The sequence below is a fragment of the Camelus bactrianus genome, chromosome 21, assembly GCF_048773025.1.
Source record: "Camelus bactrianus isolate YW-2024 breed Bactrian camel chromosome 21, ASM4877302v1, whole genome shotgun sequence".
NCBI classification, from domain to species: Eukaryota; Metazoa; Chordata; class Mammalia; order Artiodactyla; family Camelidae; genus Camelus; species Camelus bactrianus.
This window is the reverse complement of record NC_133559.1, coordinates 8448610-8470517: the sequence shown is the minus strand read 5'-3', so window position 1 is coordinate 8470517 and position 21908 is coordinate 8448610. Positions and strand designations below refer to the sequence as shown.

Below are 21908 nucleotides of genomic sequence, written 5' to 3'. Positions count from 1 at the left end.
GGTCATGAATTTAAAATAAGACCAATTAGCAGAATCATCAGGATTCCATCCTAAGAAATTACCTGAAATATTTAAAGAAAAGACATTCACTACAGCATTATTTACAATCATAAAATTGAGTATTAATCTAAATGTCCAGAGGAGGTGGTTAAATGAAGTGTTGTTTATTCATTCAGCCATTAAAAATGGCTGCAAAACACAAAATATTTGCAAAACATATGGCCTAATAGCTATAGATAGATAAAATGGAGAGGGAAACTTTCTCCCTTAAAGAATCAACTTAAAAAAGATAACTTTGCCAATAAAAAAAAATGAGCAAAAGGGATAGACACATGTTATTCACACCAGAAGAAATGCAAAAACCAATATACATGGATGCAAAAAAATTTCAGCGTCTTCAAAGAAATGCAATAGGAAACACTAATGAGCTATAATTATTTTCCTAACAAGTTGGCAAAGATGAAAACCGACAAAAATCCTGGTGTTGGGAAGAGTTTGGGGGAAAAGTGGGCTCTGTGGCAGGTGAGAATGGTTAAGGACCCAGTTTCTCTGGATGCCACTTGGCAATATTGTCAACTGCCTTTATAATATGTATACCTTTGACTCAGCCAGTCCCCTTCTTGGAATTTATTTCATGGAAATACCCAGAGATGCATGCAATAATGTCTGTTCCAGGACACATTATTTATAAACAACTGGTAGAAAACTGTAAGTATATTTCAAAATTGAAAAAAAGGTGCTTAGAGTCCTCCCCCCCTCCATAGTGTTCATAGTGGACTGGTTATCGCTGAGGAGTGGAAGTGGAGATAATGATTTTCTCCTTTCTCTTGTTCTACCCTCTCTATAATGGCCAAGTATTACATGATAGAAAAAGAATCAATGTAGGGGAGTTGATATAGCTCAGTGGTAGAGTGCATGCCTAGCGTGCGTGAGGTCCTGGGTTCAATCTCCAGTACCTCCATCAAATTAATAAATAAACCTAATTACCTGCCCCCCAATTTTTTAAAATCAGCGTTAGTTTTAAATAACCTTTATAAATTTTGTAATAACATTGGAAAGTGCTTATGCATGTTAACTGAGAAAAGCTGAGAAAAGCAGAATCAAAGTTTAAATCACAGTGAGATCTTGGCTATATAAAGTATATATTCAGGGGGAAAAATCTGGAAGGAAATCCATCCGTAGCCTCTGGGTGCTTGAAAAGGGATGACTTCTTTTTTCTTCTTTGTGATTACCTGTGTTTTCCGTTTTACTAGAGTGTGAGTTACATTTTAACTACAACGAAAAAATTTTTAATAGTCAAGCGTGGTCCGCTGTGTGTGGAGCATCACGTGGGTAACCACGTGCGCGACGCCGCAGCTGCGCGGAGTCAGAGCTGCGAATTCTACGGCGGGGGACAGCTTGCTGCAGTTTTTACAGACTTGCCTTATCCCTCGGCCCTCCTCCAGAGCAGGGTCCTTGCCTGCTGGTCCTGCTGTTTCCCAGTTCACCGTGCGCCATCCACGAGGTTCAGCTGGGTTGAGGGGCGAAGCTAAATGTGGGGATGTGGGGGGTGAGAAGAGGCACGGTAGGGGGTCAGGGGGCAGAACCCGAGTGGGTGGGGCTCTGGCGCCCCCGGGTGTCCAGCCCGGGAAGTGCATGTGGACACCCTTGGAAGGGACGACTCGGCTGATGCACCGGGGGCCACTGAGGCCTTCGCAGTGGGCTGGGAGAGGAAGTTTCCTTCTTCGAAGCTGTCCACCACAGGAAAAGACTGCTTCCTCAAGCCCACGCCCCATCATCTCAGCATCCCTCTCCCAGAGGCGCCTGGTCTCAGTCTGGGGCTTTCCTGCAGGACTTCGGATGCTTTTCTCCTCTCACTCATTTCGTTTCTCCGCAGTCCCAGACATGCTCTGTCTCACTGACTTTTGACTGGGGCAGGCTCAACTCCTCTGCTCCAGGGAGTATAAACTTGTATTTTATCATCACTATTTTTTTCAGAGGGGGAGCATAATGTCACAGAAGCAGGGGTCTGCAGACAGGACCCTGGGATCTCTGCCACCTACCAGCTGCGTGGCTTTGTCAAGTTAACTCTGAGTCCCCATTTCCAGGGGCAAAGGGGACAATAACTACCTGCCAAGGTAGTATGAGGATCAAATGAAATAGCGCAGACACTTTGGAATCTATGAAGCGCCAGAGAAAGGTTGGTTTCTATAGCTCATTTTCCGTCTGGGGCCCTTTCCCTCAGCCTGGGGTTTTCATCCCTGGAGATTATAGGCCTCCCCCTCTGAGGCTCCTACTTCACCTGACACATCTCCTTGTCCACAGCAGTCCATGTTTTCTGGCAGGTCCCTGAGGACACTGACAGTGTTGTCTTGTTCATTTCCTTGTCCCCAAGCTGAACATGGAACGTGGCCCAAAGGGCCATTAACTGCTTGTTCACAAAGTCAGTCCTGCTCCTTTTCTGCTGCTCTCACTGGCTTCTACTCCCTCCTCCCCATCTGTCCTTGCCCCAGGTCCTGAGGTATCACACTACCCTCAGACTGGGTCCATATTGTATGTCTTAGGATTCATGCTGAGCTCAGGGCCCAGCATGTAGAAGGTGCTCAGTAAGTGCTGGCTGGCTGAAGGAAGGGAGAAAGGAAATCCCTCCTTGAGGGACTACCTCTCTGAGGGACTCACAGGGAGAGAGCCCCGCAGTGGGTGGGTGATGCTTATGTCAGAGGCTCTCCCCATCAGCCACCACTGGGTGCCCAGATGTGCACCTGAAGCTCTGAGGGCTTCACTGCACCTCCCCTAGAGCAGGGCCAAGGCTGGGCAGCGTGAGGATGCAGGAGACCAAGTGGGGCATGTGTATGTGTGTGTCTGCCCCTAGGAACACAGTGACGCCCACCAACAAAGACAGACACCACAAGCCAGGGATAGAAACAACTAGTGTATTGATTTGAGGAGGAGAGAAGGGGTGCAGATGGGAAATGGGAGGCAAGGGGCTCCTTAGTGTATGCCAAAACCCACTGCCGCCCACCCTCCACCCCTTCTCACCTTCCTCCTCTGGGGTGGGGCCCCAGCAGGCTCTCCCCCTTTCTAGTAGGTCTCCCTCTCCCTCCTCCCCTACACCCACTTGACTTTGACCTCCAGTGACTGGGCAGAGCCCACCCCCACCCCTCCAGCTCTAAAGCTGGGTGAAGGCAGGCTCAAACTAACATTTCCTCCCCCTTCTTCTACCTCCCACCTCATTCCCATCTCTTGTCTAAATAACATACAGAAAAAGCAAGCGCAGCTGGTACCTGGGAGAATCCAGTCACCCCGGGGCTGGGGGCAGGGGGGCTGGGAGCGGGGCAGGCGGAGGAGCCTCAGCCAGGTGTAGTGGAACGATGGGGGCTGGCCCAGGGGCCTGGCTCGGCCTTCCTCCCTTGGAGGCTGGCGGACAAGGCTCCACACCTGCCTCTCAGGCACCATGTCACAGGGTCCCCGGGGTGGGGGCAGCAGGCAGGGCAGAAAAGCAGAAACTAGGCTCTGTAAAAGCAGCCCTTTCCCTTGGCTCCCTCTTTGGTTTTAAGGCAGACTTGGAGTTTCCTGGAAGCAGGGAAAAGGACGGGGGACTTGAGATAGAAGCTTTTTTTTTTTTTGCGCTTGTTTTTCCTTCAGTATAAAACCACTGTAGAAAATAACTTCTCTTAGAAAAAAAAAACAAAACATAGAAGAAAAAAAACCAAAGGGGTATTTTCTTTGGCTTCAAGCCCCTTCCCATGAGGTGCAGGGCAGGGATGGGCATGAAGGGAGGAGGAAGCAGGAGGCCTCCGCCCCCACCCCTGCCTGGCAGGTCCCAGGTTACATGATTCGGCAGTTCTGGGGGCTCTAAGAGAGAAGAGACAAGAGAAGAGGTGTGAGCGGCAGGACCCAGCCGTGCCCTCCCTCCCCTTAACCCCAGCCCTGCCCCTGCCCTCCAATCTGGGGCTCAGACGGGAGGGGCAGGACGCAGGAGCAACCAACCAACCAGCTAAGATCTTAGGCTGCGGGGAGGAGGCTCCCACTCCCCCGGGCTGCGGAAGAGAAGGCTCTCCACCCCCTGCAGGGCCACCCTGTCCTAACCCTCAAGGACATGGGTCCTCTGCCCACAAGGGGTGTGGAGGCAGAGGGACAACTCACCTGGGTTCGGGGGCTGGAGTTGCCCAGGAGGTAGGAGCGGGTGACCAGGCTGTCCCCGAAGCTGCCACCCCCACTGCCCCCCACACTGCGGTAGCTGCGAGTGACTGTGACACTGGAGGCAGAGGAGCCAGAGGAGATGGATCCGCCCACCTGGGCTCCCGAGCCGCTGGCAGACGCCTTGTCGGCAGGCTGCCCGCACGTCCCGCACAGCACGGTGCGGGAGCGCAGGTTGTACTCGGCGGGGTCCCCCGAGCTGCTGCCGTGGGAGCCCTGAGGAGGGAGACAAGGCTCAGGCGGGACGGCGAGTCTGGGACTGACCACTCAGGCCCGACACCCAGGCTCTGCGCTCCTGCAGGCTCCTGTTGCCCGGCAGGAAGGTGGGGTTCTGTGCTCAAGTAACCTAACAGGGCGACCTAACTGGAGGGCCGGGACTGGGAAGAGGCAGGGAGGACATGCAAAGGGGGAAGGGTCAGGAAGACTTAGGGACAGGGAATGGGAGTTGTGGCTTTGACTCTGTCCTAGCTACTCTAAGTTTTAAGAGGGAAAGGAGAGTGAGCAAGCTTGTAGAGCAGCTGGCATGCAAAATTAATTGGGAAGGGGTGTGGGTAAGAGAGACTGTTCTCCCAGGAAAAGGGGTTAAAATGAGAGGCCATGCATGTGACAGGAATGGGGAGGGAACAAGAAAGGAGATGCATGCAACAGAAATGGGGGGAGAGAGGCAGGGCTGGGTGCCCCACATCTGTCCTCCCGTCCCTGTCCTGGGAGACAAATCCAGACCCTTGTCCACGGCTCCCATGGGAAGACTCCATGGCATCAGAAAGTTCCCACTCCCTTCCTTACCAGAGTAGGGCACCCAAACACCTGGGTTCCCTGTTCAAGGTATAGGGAGGAGAGAGAAGAAAAGCCAGGGCAGCGAGTGAAGTTCCAAAACATTCTTTAATGAAAAGATTTTTGGTGTGGGGAGGCCGGGGAGAGGCTGTCCCCAGGCCTGGCTGGGTGCCCCAGCGTGGGCTTGGCCTCAGCGGCGGCTGCCACTCACGTGGTGGTGATGGAGCAGGTCATCTCCATCCTCATCCTCGTCGTCCTCAACCACCGTCACTGAGCGCACCAGCTTGCGCATGGCCACCTCCTGCCGGGGAAACGAGACCAGGCCCAGGGGTTAGTGGGTCAGGGCAGCGGGGAGGGGTGTGGAGCCTATCCACCCACAGTGACCACTGAAGAATCTTCTCATGGTCTGCCCTCTGTCCAGCCTGCTGCTTACTCTGTCCTCTGTGGTACTGGAGCCAAGGAACCTGTTTCTACCCCACAGGGACACTGTCGACCTCTCTGGGTAGAAGCATGGTCTGCCTTTAACAAACCTCACTGTCTAACTTCCTCCCCTTCTGCTGCTGGGGGAGGTATCTTTGTGTTTGCCCACTGGGTGGAGAGTTTGGGGCCTGAGACTGCACAGGAAAGCTGGGAGAAAGTGGCCCTGAATGGGCTCCTTTGGGTTGGGGGCAGCTGGCTCCAACTTTGGACGTTGGGGGAGCCTCATCCAGCAAGAGGCCAGCCTGCGGCATACTCACTTCCCCAGTGGAGTTGATGAGAGCTGTGCGTAGGCTGTTTCCGCAGCCCCAGGTGTTCTGTGCCTTCCACACCAAGTCGGTAGGGGGGCTATGAGAGGCCCCAGCTCCTGCAGCCCAGATCTGGGGAGGGAGAATTAGAGAAGGGCACTCACTCCAGCACTCCCATCCTCAGGCCAACCTGTCCTCACCCAAGGCCACCCAGAGTCCGACACACCCTGCCACTCACCGTCACCACCTGCCCAGCCTTCAGAGTGAACTTTGGTGGGAAGCGGTAGGTCAGCAAGGGGTCATCTCCATTCTGGCGCTTGATCTGCCAGTTGCCCATGGACTGGTCCTGCCAGGGAGGAAAGGAGAAGGTGGAGGAGGCTCATACAGGCTCTTGGGTTTATCTCACTCAAGGGCTCAGGCAGGCCTCAGTCAGAGGCCTCTCCCTCTATTCTGCCTCTCCCTGCCCCTCTCCCTGCCTCAAGGATAACAGCCACGATCTGTGGGTGCTCATGTTGTGCCAAACACACTCAATACTTTCATCTTCCCAAGGACTCAGTTAGGGACTATCATTCATGCCCACTTTACAGATGAGGAAACTGATGCTCTGAGAGGTTAAATAATTTGCCTAAGGTCTCACAGCCAATGATGAGTCCTAGAGCCAGGCCTGGAACTAGGGTATAGAGGAGATAGCCACATTGGTCTGCCTCTGACAGGAGGAACAGCCCTCCCCTCAAACTTCCTCCCTTCACTTTTCAGGTGTCCTTCCTAACCCAGCTGTAGTCCCTTAGTCCTGACTTGGGGCCCTACCTCATTGGACTTGTTGCGCAGGCGCACGAATTTGCCCTCCTCGTCCACCTCCTCCACGGCCACGCGCCCGCTGGTGCGAGCGTGCTGGGAGAAGCTGCTACGGCTCTCGGTGGACTCTAGTTTGCGTTTTTTGGTGATGCTGCCCCCACTCTGTGTCTGGGAGGAGTGAGAGGCTGCACGGCCACGGCTGCGCTGCGAGGTGGGGCTGGGGGACAGGCGTAGCCTGCAGAGGGGGAGACAGAGAGGGGGGCCTAGTCAAGGCTGGTCGCAGGCCAGAGGTGGCGGCTAGCACCTCCCCAACTACTCTACAGCGCACCTCTCCTCCTCGCCCTCCAGGAGCTTGCGGTAGGCATGGATCTCCATGTCCAGGGCCAGCTTGATGTCCAGCAGCTCCTGGTACTCATCCAGCTGCTGCTGCATCCTTGCTCGCATTTCCGCCATCTCCCGCTCCTTATCCGCCAGCAGCCGCCGGCTGGTGTCACGCTCGCGGGCCAGTGAGTCTTCCAGGTCGCGCAGCTTCGCCTCCTTGGCTGCCAGCTAGGTGAGAGGGATGGGGGTCTGATGAGCTCCCAAGAGCCCCAGGCATGAAGACGCAAGGGGTAGGGGTCACCCAGCTACCGTCTCCAGTATCTCCAGGTTCCCATCAGAGCCTTTCATGGGCTCTAATGCGGCCTGGGCTGGTGACTGGGGAGTCCTCCATATCTAACTGAAATCTCTTAATCTGAGGCTGGAACCTATTTCCTTCTGCCACAAATGGCACAGCCAGCTAGAAGAACACTGATGCTTTTAACACCTCACATTGAGTCTGGTGGCAGAGCTATGAGTTAGGGATGGTAAGAACGATCTCCATATTCAAATGGGAAAACCACGGCTCTGAGGAGTGAAGGTCATACAGGCAAGATAAGAGGTAGTCATGGAATAGCAAACAGCTCATCTGACTCCAAATCCTAGGCTTCTTACTCAGTCTGTGGTCCTAGGGGCATGTTCGGTCCTCTACTCTCCCCTCCTCAGGACCTCCACCCTACATCCTGCACAGACTATTGGCTGATGGGGGAAGGGGTGAGATGGGACCATCACCTGCTTCTGGAGCTGGCTGAGCTGGGCCGAAAGGCTGTCGATGCGGATGCGGGACTGCTGCAGCTCCTCGTGGGCAGCCCCCACCAGGTTGCTGTTCCTCTCGGCTGACTGCCTGGCGTTATCCAGCTGGAGGGGAGGACGCAGGGTTAGGGCTGCAGGGATCGGGAGGACAGGAGGGAGGGAAGGGACCTGCGAAGGGCAGCACTGCTGCAGTCTCAGGTCCCAGGAATCCCCCACAGGACATCTCAGGGTGGGCAGAGGGGAGGGCTGCTGGGGGAAGGCGCACCAAGGGAGCCAGGGGAGAGCAAGCACCTTGGCAGAATAGGTCTTCTCCAGTTCCTTCTTATACTGCTCCACCTGGTCCTCGTGCTGGGCACGCAGCTCCTGCAGGGCGTCAGCCAGCCGGCTCTCAAACTCCCGCTGCTTCCCATTATCAATCTCCACCAGCCGAGTCTCATGGCGGCGCTTGGTCTCACGAAGCTCCTGGAAGGGTTGGACCCAGAAACCAAAATTAGAGCTAGTCTCTTGAGGATGAGACCCAGGTGGCCAAGTGCCCGGCCCAATCCTAACCCTGAGCAGAGCCACTGTAAGCCCCTCTTTAACCTCGGGGCTGGCCATCCCCCACTCTCCATCCTCTAGCACAAGGGAGTCAGGCAGGGGAGCTCTGCACACAGCTGATCCCCCAGCCCCAACTCTGATGACTGTCACGACCTAGCCCTAGTCCTCCAGTCTGCAGAGCGCAGTCCCCACCTCGCTGTAGATGTTCTTCTGGAAGTCCAGTTCCTCCTTCAGGGTCTGCAGCCTGTTCTCAGCATCCACCCGCCGCAGCATCTCATCCTGAAGTTGTTTCTTGGCCTCACCCAGGGCTGCCTCGAGCTGAGAGGAAGGGGGCAGAGGTCAGGGAGAGGGGTCATAGAACATCAGAGCAGGAAGGAAGCTGAGAAGTGGGGCTGTGAGAGCCTTGGATGCCCACAGTGGTAATGGTATCTACTCACTCACAGGAAGGATTCTGGGTAGGTACTGTGCTAAGAAAAAAAAAAGATAGTGTCCCCTCTCTTTCTACAACATAGCCACCGCAATAAAGGAAGTACGTCCACAGTATACAAGGGATGAGGGAAGGAACCAAAGTGTGCCTGGGGTGGTAAAGGGGATTCTGGGAAGGGCTCCAAGAGGCTAAGCTCTGAAAGCTGGGTTGGTGGGGCCTGGGGAGGGACACTGCCGTGACTGCAGGGGCAGAAAGGAGCGAGTGCAAAGGCACAGAGGCAGGAAGGCACACACGTGCACCTCAGGGTCTTCAGAAGGCTCAGTACTGCTGAAGCTTCAAGGACAGGGCCCAGGGGGAGCATGATGGCAAAAGTGGCCAGACTGGAAGGCAGGAACTGGGTCATGGAGAGATGCAACCTCATCTGCCACAAAAAGATCCTCTGAAGCTTGAGCAGGGGAGCATCTTTCTTAGATCTTCATCTTAGAAAGCAAAAGCTGGCCAGTGCAGCGGGGAAGGGCTGGGGGGCAGGGCAGAGCTGGAAGCAGGAGACCTGGGAGAATGGCCCAGCCCTGGTTTTGAAGTCAACCCACTGGCATTCTCTGGTCTCTCCACAGTGCACCATGGTGGCAGGGCCTGGGAGGGGAGGGGAGGGGAGGGGAGAGAGCCCAGGACAGATGTTTAGCAAGTGACTCCAGTCCTGGCTCTGCTCTGAGCAGATGAGGCTGTGAGGCTGGGAATAAGCCAGCATCTTTGATTCTGTTCCTTAGCTTGTAACGTGAGAGATTAGAGGCTAGAATAGATAGCAAAGTGTTTTGAAAGTAGAGACCACCATACACATGCCAAGCATTAAGAACATGGTCCATATGTGATTAACCATCAGCTCCCAACTCTGGGCTCTGTGGGTGGTCTACACTCCTCTCCTGTCTTCCAGAGAGGTCACAGCTCTCTATAGGAGGGCCAAACCAGGAGGGATCCAGGGCCAGGCACAATTCACTGCAAAGTTGAATGGAAAGAGCTTGTGGATTCTTTTAAATTCACCGTGCTAGACGCCACAGGCCACAAAGAAGGAAGAAGTGCTGTCTGAATGGGTACAACGACGCTAGGACACGATTGGTTCTGATGCTGTGCAGCAGGTCAGACCAGGCAGCTCTTGAGAGCACCTGGGGTGGAAGAGTGTGCATTTGTTTGGGGGTGGGGGGCCAGAGATGTCTGGTGGGGTCACAGGCAGGCCTCACCTTGGCTACTTGCCCCCGCAGGTCATGCAGCTCGCCCTCCAGCGTACGCTTCTCGCTGAGAGCAGTGCTCAGCGCTGCCTCCTTGGAGTTGAGCAGAGCCTCCAGGTCCTTGAGCCGGGCCTGGGCGGCCATCAAGTCTCCCTCCTTCTTGGTATTGCTAAAGAAGCAAGGGAAGAGTGGGCTTAAGAGAAGGAGTCTGTGTCCCTAGAGAGAGCCAGGTCCCCCAGGAAGAGAGACAAGTCACTTCCTGGGAGGTCAGCTGTGGGGTCCGGCCCTGCTGTCCCTCAAACTGCCAGGAGAGGGCATCCTTGGCCTTGGTTTGTTTGCATCTGCCTGCCTCTGGGGCTGGACTCCCACTTCCCCCAAGGTCCCCTAAACCCCCTTCCTGCTTCTCCACCCTTCCCATGACTCAGTGCTCAGGAACGTGCCTAGGGCCAAGGGCAAAGCTGGATCCCGTGAGATGAATGCTTTTCCCTCTCCCCCCTCCCATTCCTTCCCAAAGAGACAGAGCCACCTTTGTCTCCTGCCCCTTCCCACATAGGGCCTTAACCTTCTCCCCCCTGACTCCACCCACCTTCCATTCAGCTAAACCTCCTTCCCTGCGGGGACGCAGACAGCCAGGCTCCCAGCCCCGGGGTCCATGGGTCCCTAATGCTTCTCAGCCTGAGCCCTAAACAGGCCGGTCACCTCCTCTAGTCCCTTTTACACACCAGGGACTGTGGGGAGGAAAAGTCTGGTTAAAACTTAGGGAGACCTGGGATGAGGACAACCAGGAATGATACTGACCCCTTTTGCAAACCCAGTCTGGTCCCCTGACCTGGGCAGAGCACAGGGTTTCCAGCCTCCCTCCCTCTGGGCCTCATCAGAGTCTAAGATTGCTGAGCCAGACCACTGACTACAAGCCTCATCATCTGGCTCCAGATGTGGCCCCCAGGCCTCCAAGTCCATCTGGGCTCCAGCCTTGAACCTCCCCACTCCTCAAATTGGATAAAGCTTTTCCTAGAACCAACCAAACAGGGGTTGCCTTGGACTTCCCTCCCTTTCTGGGCCCATGATTATTTTTGCTGGACAGTGACCTAGAGAAATAGAGGGGTCCCATTTTCTTAAAGACCTCTGAGGAATCCAAGAGATTTCCAGATATAATGATCCCTTCACCAGTGCACGGTGAGAGAAAGCACTAGACCCAGGGAGTGGAAGGAAAGATCAAGGGGCCTGGGCCCAGCTGCCATCTGTAATTCATCAGACTTCAAGCACAACCCAACCATGGCAGATGGAAAAAAGGAAAACCAAACGTGGGCAGGGGGAAAAATCTATCCTGGAAAGGAGAAAAGTGGCCCTGCCAACATTTTTCTCCTACCACCAAAGCCCTCAGCTCCAAGAGACCCAACAATTCACTGTGAAGCAGGACGGAGAAGGCTAGACTCGAGGAAGCCCTGGAGGGAGGGGCCGAGACTGAGGCCGTGTTCTTCTGCCACCAGCTCAGGAGATTTCAAATAGGAGTCACCTCCCCTCTGACTGGGCTCCACTGGGAGGGGAACAGAGCAATGCCCAGACAGGCAGGGGAAGGACACAAAGACCTGGAGGGAGGGCCCCTAGCCTGCACACTTGCTCTGTCCAGGCCTCTGGCCACATCTCAGAACAAGCTGTTTCATGCAACAGTGTCTGTCTCCCGTGAAAAGAGGCCCTTCCAGATCTGGAGGATGTCTCCCCTCCTCCGTCTCAGCCAGAAAAGCTAAAAATAAAGTCAAAACCCAGCTCAGGTTTTGGCTGCCATCCGGCCCAGCCCCTGGCTGGGAGCACAGCCCCAACTTTCCATGACTTCAGAACTTTTCCGAAGCTGAGGCAGCTGCAGGGGGAGGAGGGAAAAAGAAGAAAAACCGCTGGTAAAGTGAAGCGACGCGGCAGACATAGATTCCGAGCTCCTTGGGCCTACTCCAAGGCTGGCAGGGACTTCCCAGAAGAGGCCTCTCTATCCTGCAGGCGAACGACAGCAGCTGGCTGTGCTGGGAGGCTCTCTGAATTTAGAGAACTAGAAGGAGCTTAGCGAAGGTTCAGCTTAACCCCCTCCTTTTACAGATGAGGAAACTGAGGCGCAGAGGAGGAAGGTGAGGGGTCCAGTGGCAAGCACAGCAAGCAGCTACGGGGACCTGGGAGGGGTCATCGTCAGTTCTGGCTACTGATCAGGACTCCTCCTCCTCCACTGCCTTTCTTGGCCACAGGTCTACAGAGAGCCGAGAAGTCAGCAGGAGAAAGAAGGCTCCCAGATCCAGCCAGCCTGAGCTGGGAGAATCAGGAAGGAGTGACAGGATGCCTTCAAAAGACATCTCAAGATGTCTCTTCCTTAGTCCCGCCTCCTCTGCCTCCTCAGACACCAGGAGACTCCAGGAGTTCTCCTTGGAAATACCTTTCCTGCAACAGTGCCAGGCAGACAGCGGAAAACAGAGCTGCGTGGTCCCTGCCCTCAGGGAGCTCAGTCTGACAACTGCAGGATTTTGTCCTTCACTAACCTCTTTACTTCCTACTGCTCCCAAAGGTGGGGTGGTAGTAATACTAATACTAACATAATAGCAGCAAACAGAGCTGATTGTGTACCAGGCATTGCTCTAAACAGCACAATGTTCATTCAATCTCCACAGCTTTCCTGTGAGACAGGGGCTATTACTACGTGATTGAGGAAACTGAGGAACAGAGAGCTATGTCCAGGGACCTGCAGCAAGTCAGGAGCAGAGCTGGAAATCTGCGCGGTGCTGCTCGGGGCACCTGCCACGCTGTGATAGCCTCCAAAGAAATTAAGGTGGCTATTTTCCCCTTCCCTCCTGGAGGCTTTGATTAGCACTTAAAAGAGATGCAGAGAAAGGACTAAGACACACCCTATAGATGAGGGAAACCACGAGCCAAGAGAGGGAAGCGAGTTAGAGCCCTTGTGGTTTTCTCAGTTAGGCTTGGGGAGCTCCCCTCTGCGGGGAAGAAGCCACTATCACCCATGGGCTCATGACTCAGACCTCAGGAGCTCTGTGGCTAGGGAGCCACACGCACTCCCCAAGAGCCCAGTGCCTCTCCTACCTCCCCCCGAGTCTTGCCTGCCCACCGGCTCTGAACGCCATTCCTTCCCTAGTTGGGGTCTTCAGGGACCCGGCAGGGACCACAAGCAGACACTGGCCAAGTGTGCAGGCCAGGGTGGTGGTGCCGCCCATGCCCGAGTCCACTGGGAGCTGGCAGTGGGAAAGCTGGGCACGGCACGTGCTGACTGCCACCCCGCACTGGGCTGGCAGGGAGGACAGGGTGGGCAGGCAAGGGGAGCTGGAAGGGTGGGAACCAGGGGCTCCACAGGTGACTCATCCTCAAGCAGACAACACCCAGGCAGGGTCGGGAAATCCTCTAGTGCTCACAGGGGAGACCCTGGCTTTCCCCGCATCCTGCCCCAGGCCCTGTGCCATGCCAGTGGGAGGCTCTCTCCCTCCCAGAGGGAGGAGCCAGCCAGGCTCCTCCAGCACAGGAGTGGCTCCCCATCCCAGCGAGCTCGTGAGGCAACAAGGGCTGGGCATCCTGTTTCTAACTCTTCCCACAGCTGGCAAGTCTGACCTCCAAAGGAGGGATGAGTGGGGTGGGGGAGGGCAGGGTAGCAGAGAGGAAAAGAATAAGGTAGAAAGGAGAGCTGGGAGCTGGCTGGTGTGGCCCAGTCTGGGGCTCCGTTAGGCTGAAGCTGGCGGGATAGGGAAGCCCGCTCCAGGGCCATGGCAGGCCAGGACTCTGGGGCTGCTCTGGGGGAAGAAAGGCACCAGCACAGGAAAGGGGCTGAGTGGGCACTGGGCCAGGCACTGACCCGCCCGCTGAGTCACCCTCCTCAGGCCAGTCTGGATGCCAGATGTGGAAGCCAGGGCCAATCACCAGCCTGTTTGGGCCTGGTTGCTGGGAGCAACTCGCTAGGCCCCGAGATACAGAGGCACCCATTTCCTCCCCTGGGCTGAGGAAGAGACTGGGGGAGCAGAGACATCGGACTGGGGCTAAAAATAAGAAATGGGAGGGGAAGATGGCGGAGGGGGCGGTGGAGGGGCTCCCTCAGACCCACGCCCCAGCCTCACCGGCCCTCGGAGTTCCCCATGGCGGCGCAGACGGACCGGGAGGGGGAGGGGAGGCCGGCGAGCAGAGGTCTCTGAGCCGCATTTCCCGCCTCCCAGGAAAGGGCGCCCCCTGTGGCTGGGCAGGGCAGGGCAGGCCAGGGCTGGGCGCTTAGCGGGGAGTCCCAGCCTTCCTGGCTGGACGAGAGCTTTACCCTACCCACCTAGACGTCTAGACCTCTGCCCAGGCGGACTTCCTGCCAGGTGACAGGGCGTCGCCTGCGGCCACCCCAAGCCGGGTCTCACGTTCCTGCCACCCCTCCTTTTGTTCCAGCAACTCCTCCCACTGAAATGCATCCTTCCCTCCTTTCTCCTCTCCAAATCCAGGCCCCAACCTCAGCTGAGCCCTGCCTCAGCCCTGTGCCTCCAGCTCCAGTCGCACCCTCTTCTCCTCTCCCAACTGCCCATGGCTGTTGTTGTACCTGCCGGTTTATTCTCTTTCCACTGATGCTATAAGGTGTCTCAGTGCTTTTTCTGTATGTCCCCAAATGCCCTGAGACTAGGGAGTTCATATGCTCAAGGCTTCTAGGGGGACCTCCCCCTGGACTGACTCCTGCCCTTTTACAAATGGAGAAACCAAGGCCTGGAGAAAGGCAGGCTCAGACCCTAAAAACCTGCCACCAGGTCACCTGAGGACATTCACAGCAGACAGGGGACAGACACAGAAAATGGTGTGACGCATGTGATGGGCACAGAAAGCAGACAGAGACAGCCAAGAAGAGAGCCTGGGAGACACTTCGACCCGGCTCAATTGCTGGGAGACAACCTTGTCAGAGAGCGATGACACAGAGACCTAGTGAAACAGCCCTCAAACGTCACACACTCCCATAGCTGAGGTGTGATAGTCCCCCACCCCCAAAAGTAACCACTGCTTGGTTTCTTGGCTGGTCTGTGGGTCCGCCATCACTTTCAGGTAAGGGCGGGATGTGGGAAGGCTGGGACATCTGGTTTCCCACTCTGGCATTCAAGGCGCCATTGCTCTCTGGAAAGGAGACCTCAAAGAGAGGAACTGAAGGGGGCAGGTGTTTCAGAGACTTAGAAAATCCTTGAGCCTTCCCCCAAACCCTACTCTATGAAGTTCTGAATGTCTGACACCTAGAAAGCACATGGGAGACCTCCAGTATGGACCTCCCCACACAGGCACATGCACCCACAGCAGGCACGCCTCGGCTCTGCTTCCGAGTGCCTCCGTTGGGTGTGACACCCGCCACATATGCACAGGGTCTGAGGGCCCTCAGATCCCCTTCCAGAACTGCCAGGCTCCCAGCTGTCTTCGCCCCAGACAAAGCCAGGTCTCAATTCCAAGCAGAGGGAGGGTTGGGATGGGGGAACTGGTGCTGAGAAGGGGGATAGGAGGCCTGTTGACATGTTCAGACGCAACTCCAGCAGAGGCGCTGGGGCTGGCAGGGGGCCAGGCCTGAGTCACAGCTGCTGGGTGTATCAACGTGGCATTGCACAGAGGCAGGAGAGGCCTGCAGCCAGAGGCCAGGGCGCTGGGGTCCTGGACAACAGGCAGCTGGCTTCCTGACCAACCGTTCCCTCCAGGTTTCCCCTGCCAAATTCTACTTCCCTTCTTTCTGGCTCGTCTCTCCAGAAATCATTCCTCGGTTGTCAAAAAATGCAGCGGTGAGGCCTGAGAACAGACCAAAAGAAGTGGGGGCATGGAGGGGAGAAGGGTGGCCTAGGAAGAGGTAGAATGTACTGGGGGTGGGAGGGAGGGAGGCCACTGGCCAAAAGGACAGACATTTAGGGGATCCCCACAAGAAAGCGACTCATCAGTCCCTTCTTAGGATGAATTAACCCTCCATCTGGCAGCTCCTGGTTATTAACCCTGACAAGAGCAGGAGGGGGTGGGAGCCACACCCCGAAATCGAGAAAGGAAGTGGAGGAGGACCTAGGAGTTCTGGTCCCACTGCATTCCAGCTCCAGCCTAGGAAGATGCAATGCTCTCTCCCAGCCAGCAGAGGGTGGCAGCGTTAGAGCTTCAGAGGAGGAAGAGGGTGCCTTGGCGATCCCAAACAGCCTCCCCTCAACTGCCAAGAACTGGGCCCCTCCAAATGAAGGGTCTCTAGCTCCCCTAAGCCAGCCCTAAGGGGACTCCTGTGTTCTTCCCCCCTCCACTTGTCCCCCACCTGATTCAGACCCTCATCCTTCTGGCTGCCACTTTACAAGAACACCCACCGTTGCTCTCAAGAAAGGGCCACCCCTCAGCCTTTTTATCTCACTGGACAAGCTCAGGGTCTCCCGTCCACTCTCTAATCTGCCTTCTACTGTGACTCAGCTCCTCTGCCGGGCCTGGGATCCCAGCCAGAATTATTCCTGGCTTTGACAGGCAGGATTCAGGCTTCCTCTCCCACAAACGGACAAGGGGAGCCCCTGCCCCCTTACCCTGTCCTGCCTCCTTCCCAAACTGTCCCATTCCTTGAGAGATAGTTAAGGACCAAGAACTCCTCACAGCCCTGGCCTCTGGTTGGAGGAGCCAGAATGGGCGCAGGAAGGGTAGAAGGTGGGCAGTTCAAGGTCACCCTGCACGTCCCTCTGGCTCTGGGCTCACGCTGTCTAATCCTGGCCAGCACTAAGGTAACAGTCCTGCCTTTCCCAGGTCCTCCCTTCTACCCCTAACCCAAGTCCGTGGGACTCTCCCTCTCCCACAAGATATAGCCTACATGATACGTCCTGAAGGGAGAGGTATTAAAAACGTAGTGTCCTTTCTTACTAGCAATAAAAACAAGGCATCAGCCAAGAGTGTAATGTCGTAAATTAACTGTTTCTAACAAACTTTAAGAAATAGAGAAGGGTGTTAGTACTTTTAATTCCACAACTTGGTGGAATTATTTCTGTTGAGAATGGCATTGGCTAATAATTATATTCGATTTTAATATTTATGGCTTGGTATTTTTAGAGGACTGTTTTCTCACTTTGTGGGGCACTGTACTACTTTGGAACTGGAGAGATTTCTGGGGACCTTCTGCCCTAACCCCTTTCTTTTATAGCTAGGGAAGTCCAGAGAGGGGAAGTGATTTGCTCAAGGTCGCACAGCAATTTAGTGGCAGGGCCAAGCCTAGAACTAAGGACACTGAGGGCCAGGGCTGTTTCTACTGCCTCACACTACCTGTCATTTTGGCCGTGGCCCACTTTGCCTCTTGTTAATGGGTAGGAAACCCTGCAACCTCCCCGAAGAACCTCTTTCCCGCTATCTCCAAGAATATTAGAGCTCGGCCTGTGTCATCTTCAGTACACTGGGCCCAAGGAGGTAAGAACAGGATGAACTGCCTCAGTGTCTGGGCCTCTGAGCCAGACCTGGTCTTGGCTGCTGCAGCTGCTTGAGGTGGTGAGGGGCTGGGGAGGAGGGAGGCGAGGTCAGGGGAGAGCAGAGGGCACAGCTGGTAGGTGAAGGCATCTCCTACCAGTTGTCCCCCCAGCTGTCCCTGGCTTCAGCCCTGACACTGAGCTACTGAATCACTGGGGGTGGGACTGGGAGTGAGGACAATGGGCATGTCTCATGCAAGAGTCTCAGATTCCTGGAGGCCAGGGGATGTGCCAACCAGGGGCATCAATCGTGGGAAGGCAATTGGGGCCCTAGGACCCTCCTTAAGTATTTACTGCTCCGCTCCCAAGGTTAGCTGCATCTTCTTTTCATCTGAATGAGAATGTGGACTTGTGGTGGGGGTGGGGGGGTGGAGATAATGGAGATAACACCTGGAGTTCCCTCAGGTGAGGACTGGGACCCAGGTATGTTTAAAGGTCTCCATCCCCGTTATCCTTATGTATCTGCCAAAAGACATAGCCTTCTGCAAATCCAGGTAGACAATTCCCATGACAAGTCCCAAGACAGTCTCAAGACAGGAATCACCAGCATCCCAGAGCTCTGTCTCATGGTCCATGGCCTGGCAGGCCTTTCCAGGTACAGGCTGGGGCAAAGGCTATTAAGAGTTAATAGGCCCTAAAGGACAGCAGAACATTAAGGCAACACTGGTCCCAGAGCAGAATCTCCAGACAGCAGGAGGGGGCCTCAGTCACCCCATCCACCTTCTAGAGTCTCCAAACTGTCCCCTAAGCTAGAGAAGTAAGGTTTAATGGTATGAGCACTCAACTGGAAGTCAATGGCTTGTGTTCAAGTCCTGACCTGTCACTCCCTTGCTGTGTGACATGGGACAAGCCTCTGCACCTCTCTGGCTTTGGCTATTCTTATCCTGATAAGAGCTTGGATCAACCTGGGCCTGCAGGTCCCTGCCTGTTACTACTGGGGCCACATAAGGCGGGCAATTCAGGAAGTTATCAGGCACCCAGGCCTTGTCCAGTGGGGAAGAGGTGCTTCTGCTTTGTGGGCCTGGGATCTCCCCAATTCTGACTCAGCCTTCCTCCTCCAGTTCCGCATGGGAAGACACAGACCCTGGCACCATCCTGCAGCCTAAGCCTATAACTCTGGACTCAACTCTAGAGCTACTTGTGCATACTGCCCGCCAGGAGCCCCGGTTCCGTACCACCACCAGAGGTCCTAAGGAAGGAGGCAGGAAAGGATCCCAGGATGCAGTGGGGAGCAGGGAGCAGAAGATGCAGACATTCAGGCCCCCATCTCTCCTTTTAAGACATCTGCTGTCTCCACCCTATCTCCTGCTATCTCTTGTAAAGCCACCAGGGTTGGAGGGAGGGGGGAAGCTTCTGAGTCATCCACCCAGCTGCCCTGCCTGGGGTGGGGCCTAGCTCCAAGCCTGGACCCCAGGCAGGCCTTCCCTGATACTTTTAACCTCCTCATTCTTCCCACACTTAGGTGTCCAAATCCCTCTGGCTCCAGAGCAGAGAATGTGTGTATGTGTTTGTGGGCAGGGGGAGTGTTTCTGCTTGGAGCCTATAACCTAACCTGACAAGAGGGTACCCCAAACCCCTGGGTGTGGTCAAGGTACTCAGGCTGGGCCAGGAATCACCACAAGATCTTACAGACAGCTCTGCATCCCAACCCAAAGCCTGGCCCTGAACTCTGAGCTCTAATTAAACATTAAACCAGACAACACCTTCTCTCTAGGCTTTAGTGGGAGGAGTTAGGACAATGCCTTTCTTCCTCTCCTAAATTCTTCATTCCACTCTTGACCTCACCCTGAGCACTGCAGACACAAAAGGTAGGAACAGTTCTTGGCTTCTCTCACTGGGGACATGGAACGGGACAGGCACCCGTGTCTGAACCCCCTTTATCTCCATCCTGCCTCCCATCAGCCTAGAATCCAGGTGTGCAAACCTACCCCCCTTTTCCGGAAGCCCAGCCTCCCCAGCCAGGATCAGCGGGGGAGAAGAGGCAGGTGGCTAAATATAACAAGTACACACACCACCCCCGGCCCTGCCCCACGTGCACACACACCCGCCTGGTGTCCCAGGCCTGGACAGCTGCACCAAGAGGCAGAGGAGACAGTCTGGCGTGGCTGGGTGAGCAAGAGACCTTAGACTCCACTCGTCCTGTTCCCTGATCAACATCTTCCCCCGAAAAAGATCTGCAAGGTAGTAGTTTGGTAGTTGAGTGGACTAGTTTAAGACACTAATTCTCTGGGACTCCTCTAGCTTGCCTGTCTGTCCTGCTAAGTTATTCATGTCACCAGTGGACAAAGACAGGGGTGATCCCTGTCAACAGAAATACAGTCGACCTATCTTCCACACAGTTTCCATCTACTCTTCACGAGGGGATGGATCTGCCACACCCACCATGCCTAGGGCAGGGGGTGAGCAAAGGAGTATAAAGAGCATGGAATACATAGAGGTTCTGGGAAGCCCATGAGTTTGGAGACGAAAGGGGAAAGAAAGGAAGTCAAACCATAGGGCCCCCTCCACCATCCACCAGGGATCTCCAAGCACCATTAGTGCTCTTTGGCTAAGGTCTTCAACAGAGAAAAGGAGAACAGAGAGTAGGAAAAACAAATTCTTGAGGGGCCAAAGAGGGCCTAAATTTCCCAGCTCCAAAGGCCTTTTTAGAAAAGAGGGAGGAGCCAAGGAGGGTGCGGTAGGGTGGGGCAGGGATGGGTGAGGTAGGAGTGGCCTGAAGCTTCCAACGGCTGGATTTCAAAAATGTCATTGTATTCCAGTAGTTTAATAAGGCAAAGATTAAAAAAAAAAAATCAGTGGCTGAGAGGACGGGCCAGAGCAAAGATTGCTCGGCTTGGCTGGGAAAATGAAAGTGGTTCATCCCAAGGAAGGAGGCAGGGAGGGACAGGGCCCCTGATCTGACCCTCAAAGTCTCCAGGCAGAGGGCCAGGGGGGCGTGCAGACCTGGGCATAGCACAACTTCCTGAGCTGGAGCCTCTGCCCTGTCTCCCTCCCTCCCTTGCATTCCTGGGCCAAGCAGGCCAAGGGCTGTGGGAGCTGCGGGGGAGCCAGCCACTCTCCTGGAGCTGTTTGGTGGGCCTGTCAGAGTCTAGGGAAGGTCCCAGCCACGCAGGGAGTGAGGGAGAGCTTCCCAACTCTTAGAAAGAACCTTGGAAAGGGTTGTGCCAAGGAGGCCATTGCCATACCCCCACAAGGGAAAAAGGGTCAACCTGCCTTGGAGACCTCTTTCCAGCACCACTGGACATCTGTCGGCTTGTGAGCTTTGTCTTAGTGGGTGTCATGTGTTCAAAGCCAGGCTGGGGGAAGTTGGCTCAGTGCCAAACCTGCCAAGAAAGTTCTAACAGGACCCTTTCACCCACTCCAACGTATCCTGGGTGCCCAGATTTCTTAGCCAGGGCCAGTTCGGCTTTGCCCAAGGCCTTCCTCCAGGCCCCAAAAGGCTGGTAAATCTCACCCTGCCACCAGTCCCTACTAGGCCCAGGTGCCCCCTCATAGCTTATATACTCCACCCTCTCCCAGAGACCCTTCCCCACTCTGTCCTGTCTTGACAATTTCCCTTGGCACTGCCAGTCACCGCTGGGGGCAGTTCCGGGGAGGGAGGAGACTACATGGCAAAGTTATCAGCCGCCTGGTGCCGGGCTGGGGCGACAGTCCACTGGCCCTCTCTGCTCCTCCCTGCCCCGCACACCGCCACCTGGGCGCACTCACCGTGCTTTGAGCTCCTTGAACTCCTCGCGCACTTTGCTCAGCTCCAGCTGCAGGCGGGCACGCTCCTTTGCCACCGAGTCAAGGGTCTTGCGGGCATCCCCGAGTTCGGCCTCGTAGGCGGCCTTGATGCCGGACACCTCGCGGCTGACTACCTCCTCAGACTCAGTGATGCGAAGGCGCAGACCTGCATTCTCCGTCTCCAGCGAGCGCACACGGTCGATGTAGACCGCCAAGCGGTCGTTGAGCTCCTGCAGGTCCTCCTTCTCCTGCAGTCGGGTGATGCGGGTGGGCGACAGCGGGGTGGAGCTAGCCTGCGCCCCGCTGCGGGTGGCGCGCCGCTGGGACGGGGTCTCCATGGCCGGCAGGGTGGCAGCGCTGCCCGCGGGGCAGAGGTCCCGAGAAGGGCACGGGTTTCAGGCAGAAGGACAGAGACTGCTCGGGGTGGGAGCGCGCCGGCCGGCTGGCTCTCAGCTTGCTCTTGGCAGACGTGGGGATCTGGGCCGGGAGCTGTCGACCTCAGGATCTGGGTTGGCCGGTGTGGATGCGGCGCTCCCGCGAACACTCTGAGTCACCGGCACCCGAGCAAAGGCTCTAATAGGTCTAGGGAATGGGAGGAGGGGCTACTGCTCTTAAAGGGGCCGTCACATACCCACAGTGGTGGGGGAGGGAGAGATGAGGAGAGAAGAGGACCGCCTGGCTGTGGTGGAGTCCAGCCCCACCCTCTCTCGCGCACCCCCGCCTGCCTGGGGCTTCACTGAAGCTCCCATCTTGGTCCCTGCCTGCTCAACGTTCCAAGCTGCAAGCTGGCCCCCACTGTCCAGGGCCTTCGGGAGTAGAAGGCAGAGCCAAGGGGTGTGAGTGGGTGGGCAAAGGGCAGGGGGGAGAGGGAAAGTGGGCAGATCCAGGAAAGTGGAAGGAGGGCTGAGGCTGATGCCCATCAGGGTGACTCACTCTTCTTCCACCACTGGCTCCCCCTTTCCTCCCCATAGTA

The 21908-nt window shown here is 55.8% G+C and overlaps 1 protein-coding gene across 2 annotated transcripts; it reads right to left on the bottom strand.

Moving 5' to 3' along the window:
- Nucleotides 1-2898: 2898 nt before the first annotated feature.
- On the bottom strand, nt 2899-21581 carry LMNA (lamin A/C). Of its 2 annotated transcripts, XM_074349565.1 has the most exons (13): nt 20918-21581; nt 9783-9939; nt 8313-8438; nt 7875-8045; nt 7563-7688; nt 6802-7022; nt 6486-6708; nt 5917-6024; nt 5691-5810; nt 5165-5254; nt 4126-4395; nt 3812-3834; nt 2899-3226 (listed from the first exon to the last, which is right to left on the bottom strand). In XM_074349565.1, exons 1-13 carry the CDS (start codon nt 21271-21273, stop codon nt 3088-3090), a joined length of 2130 nt encoding a protein of 709 aa, XP_074205666.1. In that variant the 5' UTR covers nt 21274-21581; the 3' UTR covers nt 2899-3087. The 2 variants fall into 2 exon arrangements, with proteins under 2 accessions (XP_074205666.1, XP_074205665.1); XM_074349564.1 differs by lacking the exon at nt 2899-3226 and having other exon boundaries at nt 3642-3834; nt 20918-21528.
- Nucleotides 21582-21908: the final 327 nt, after the last annotated feature.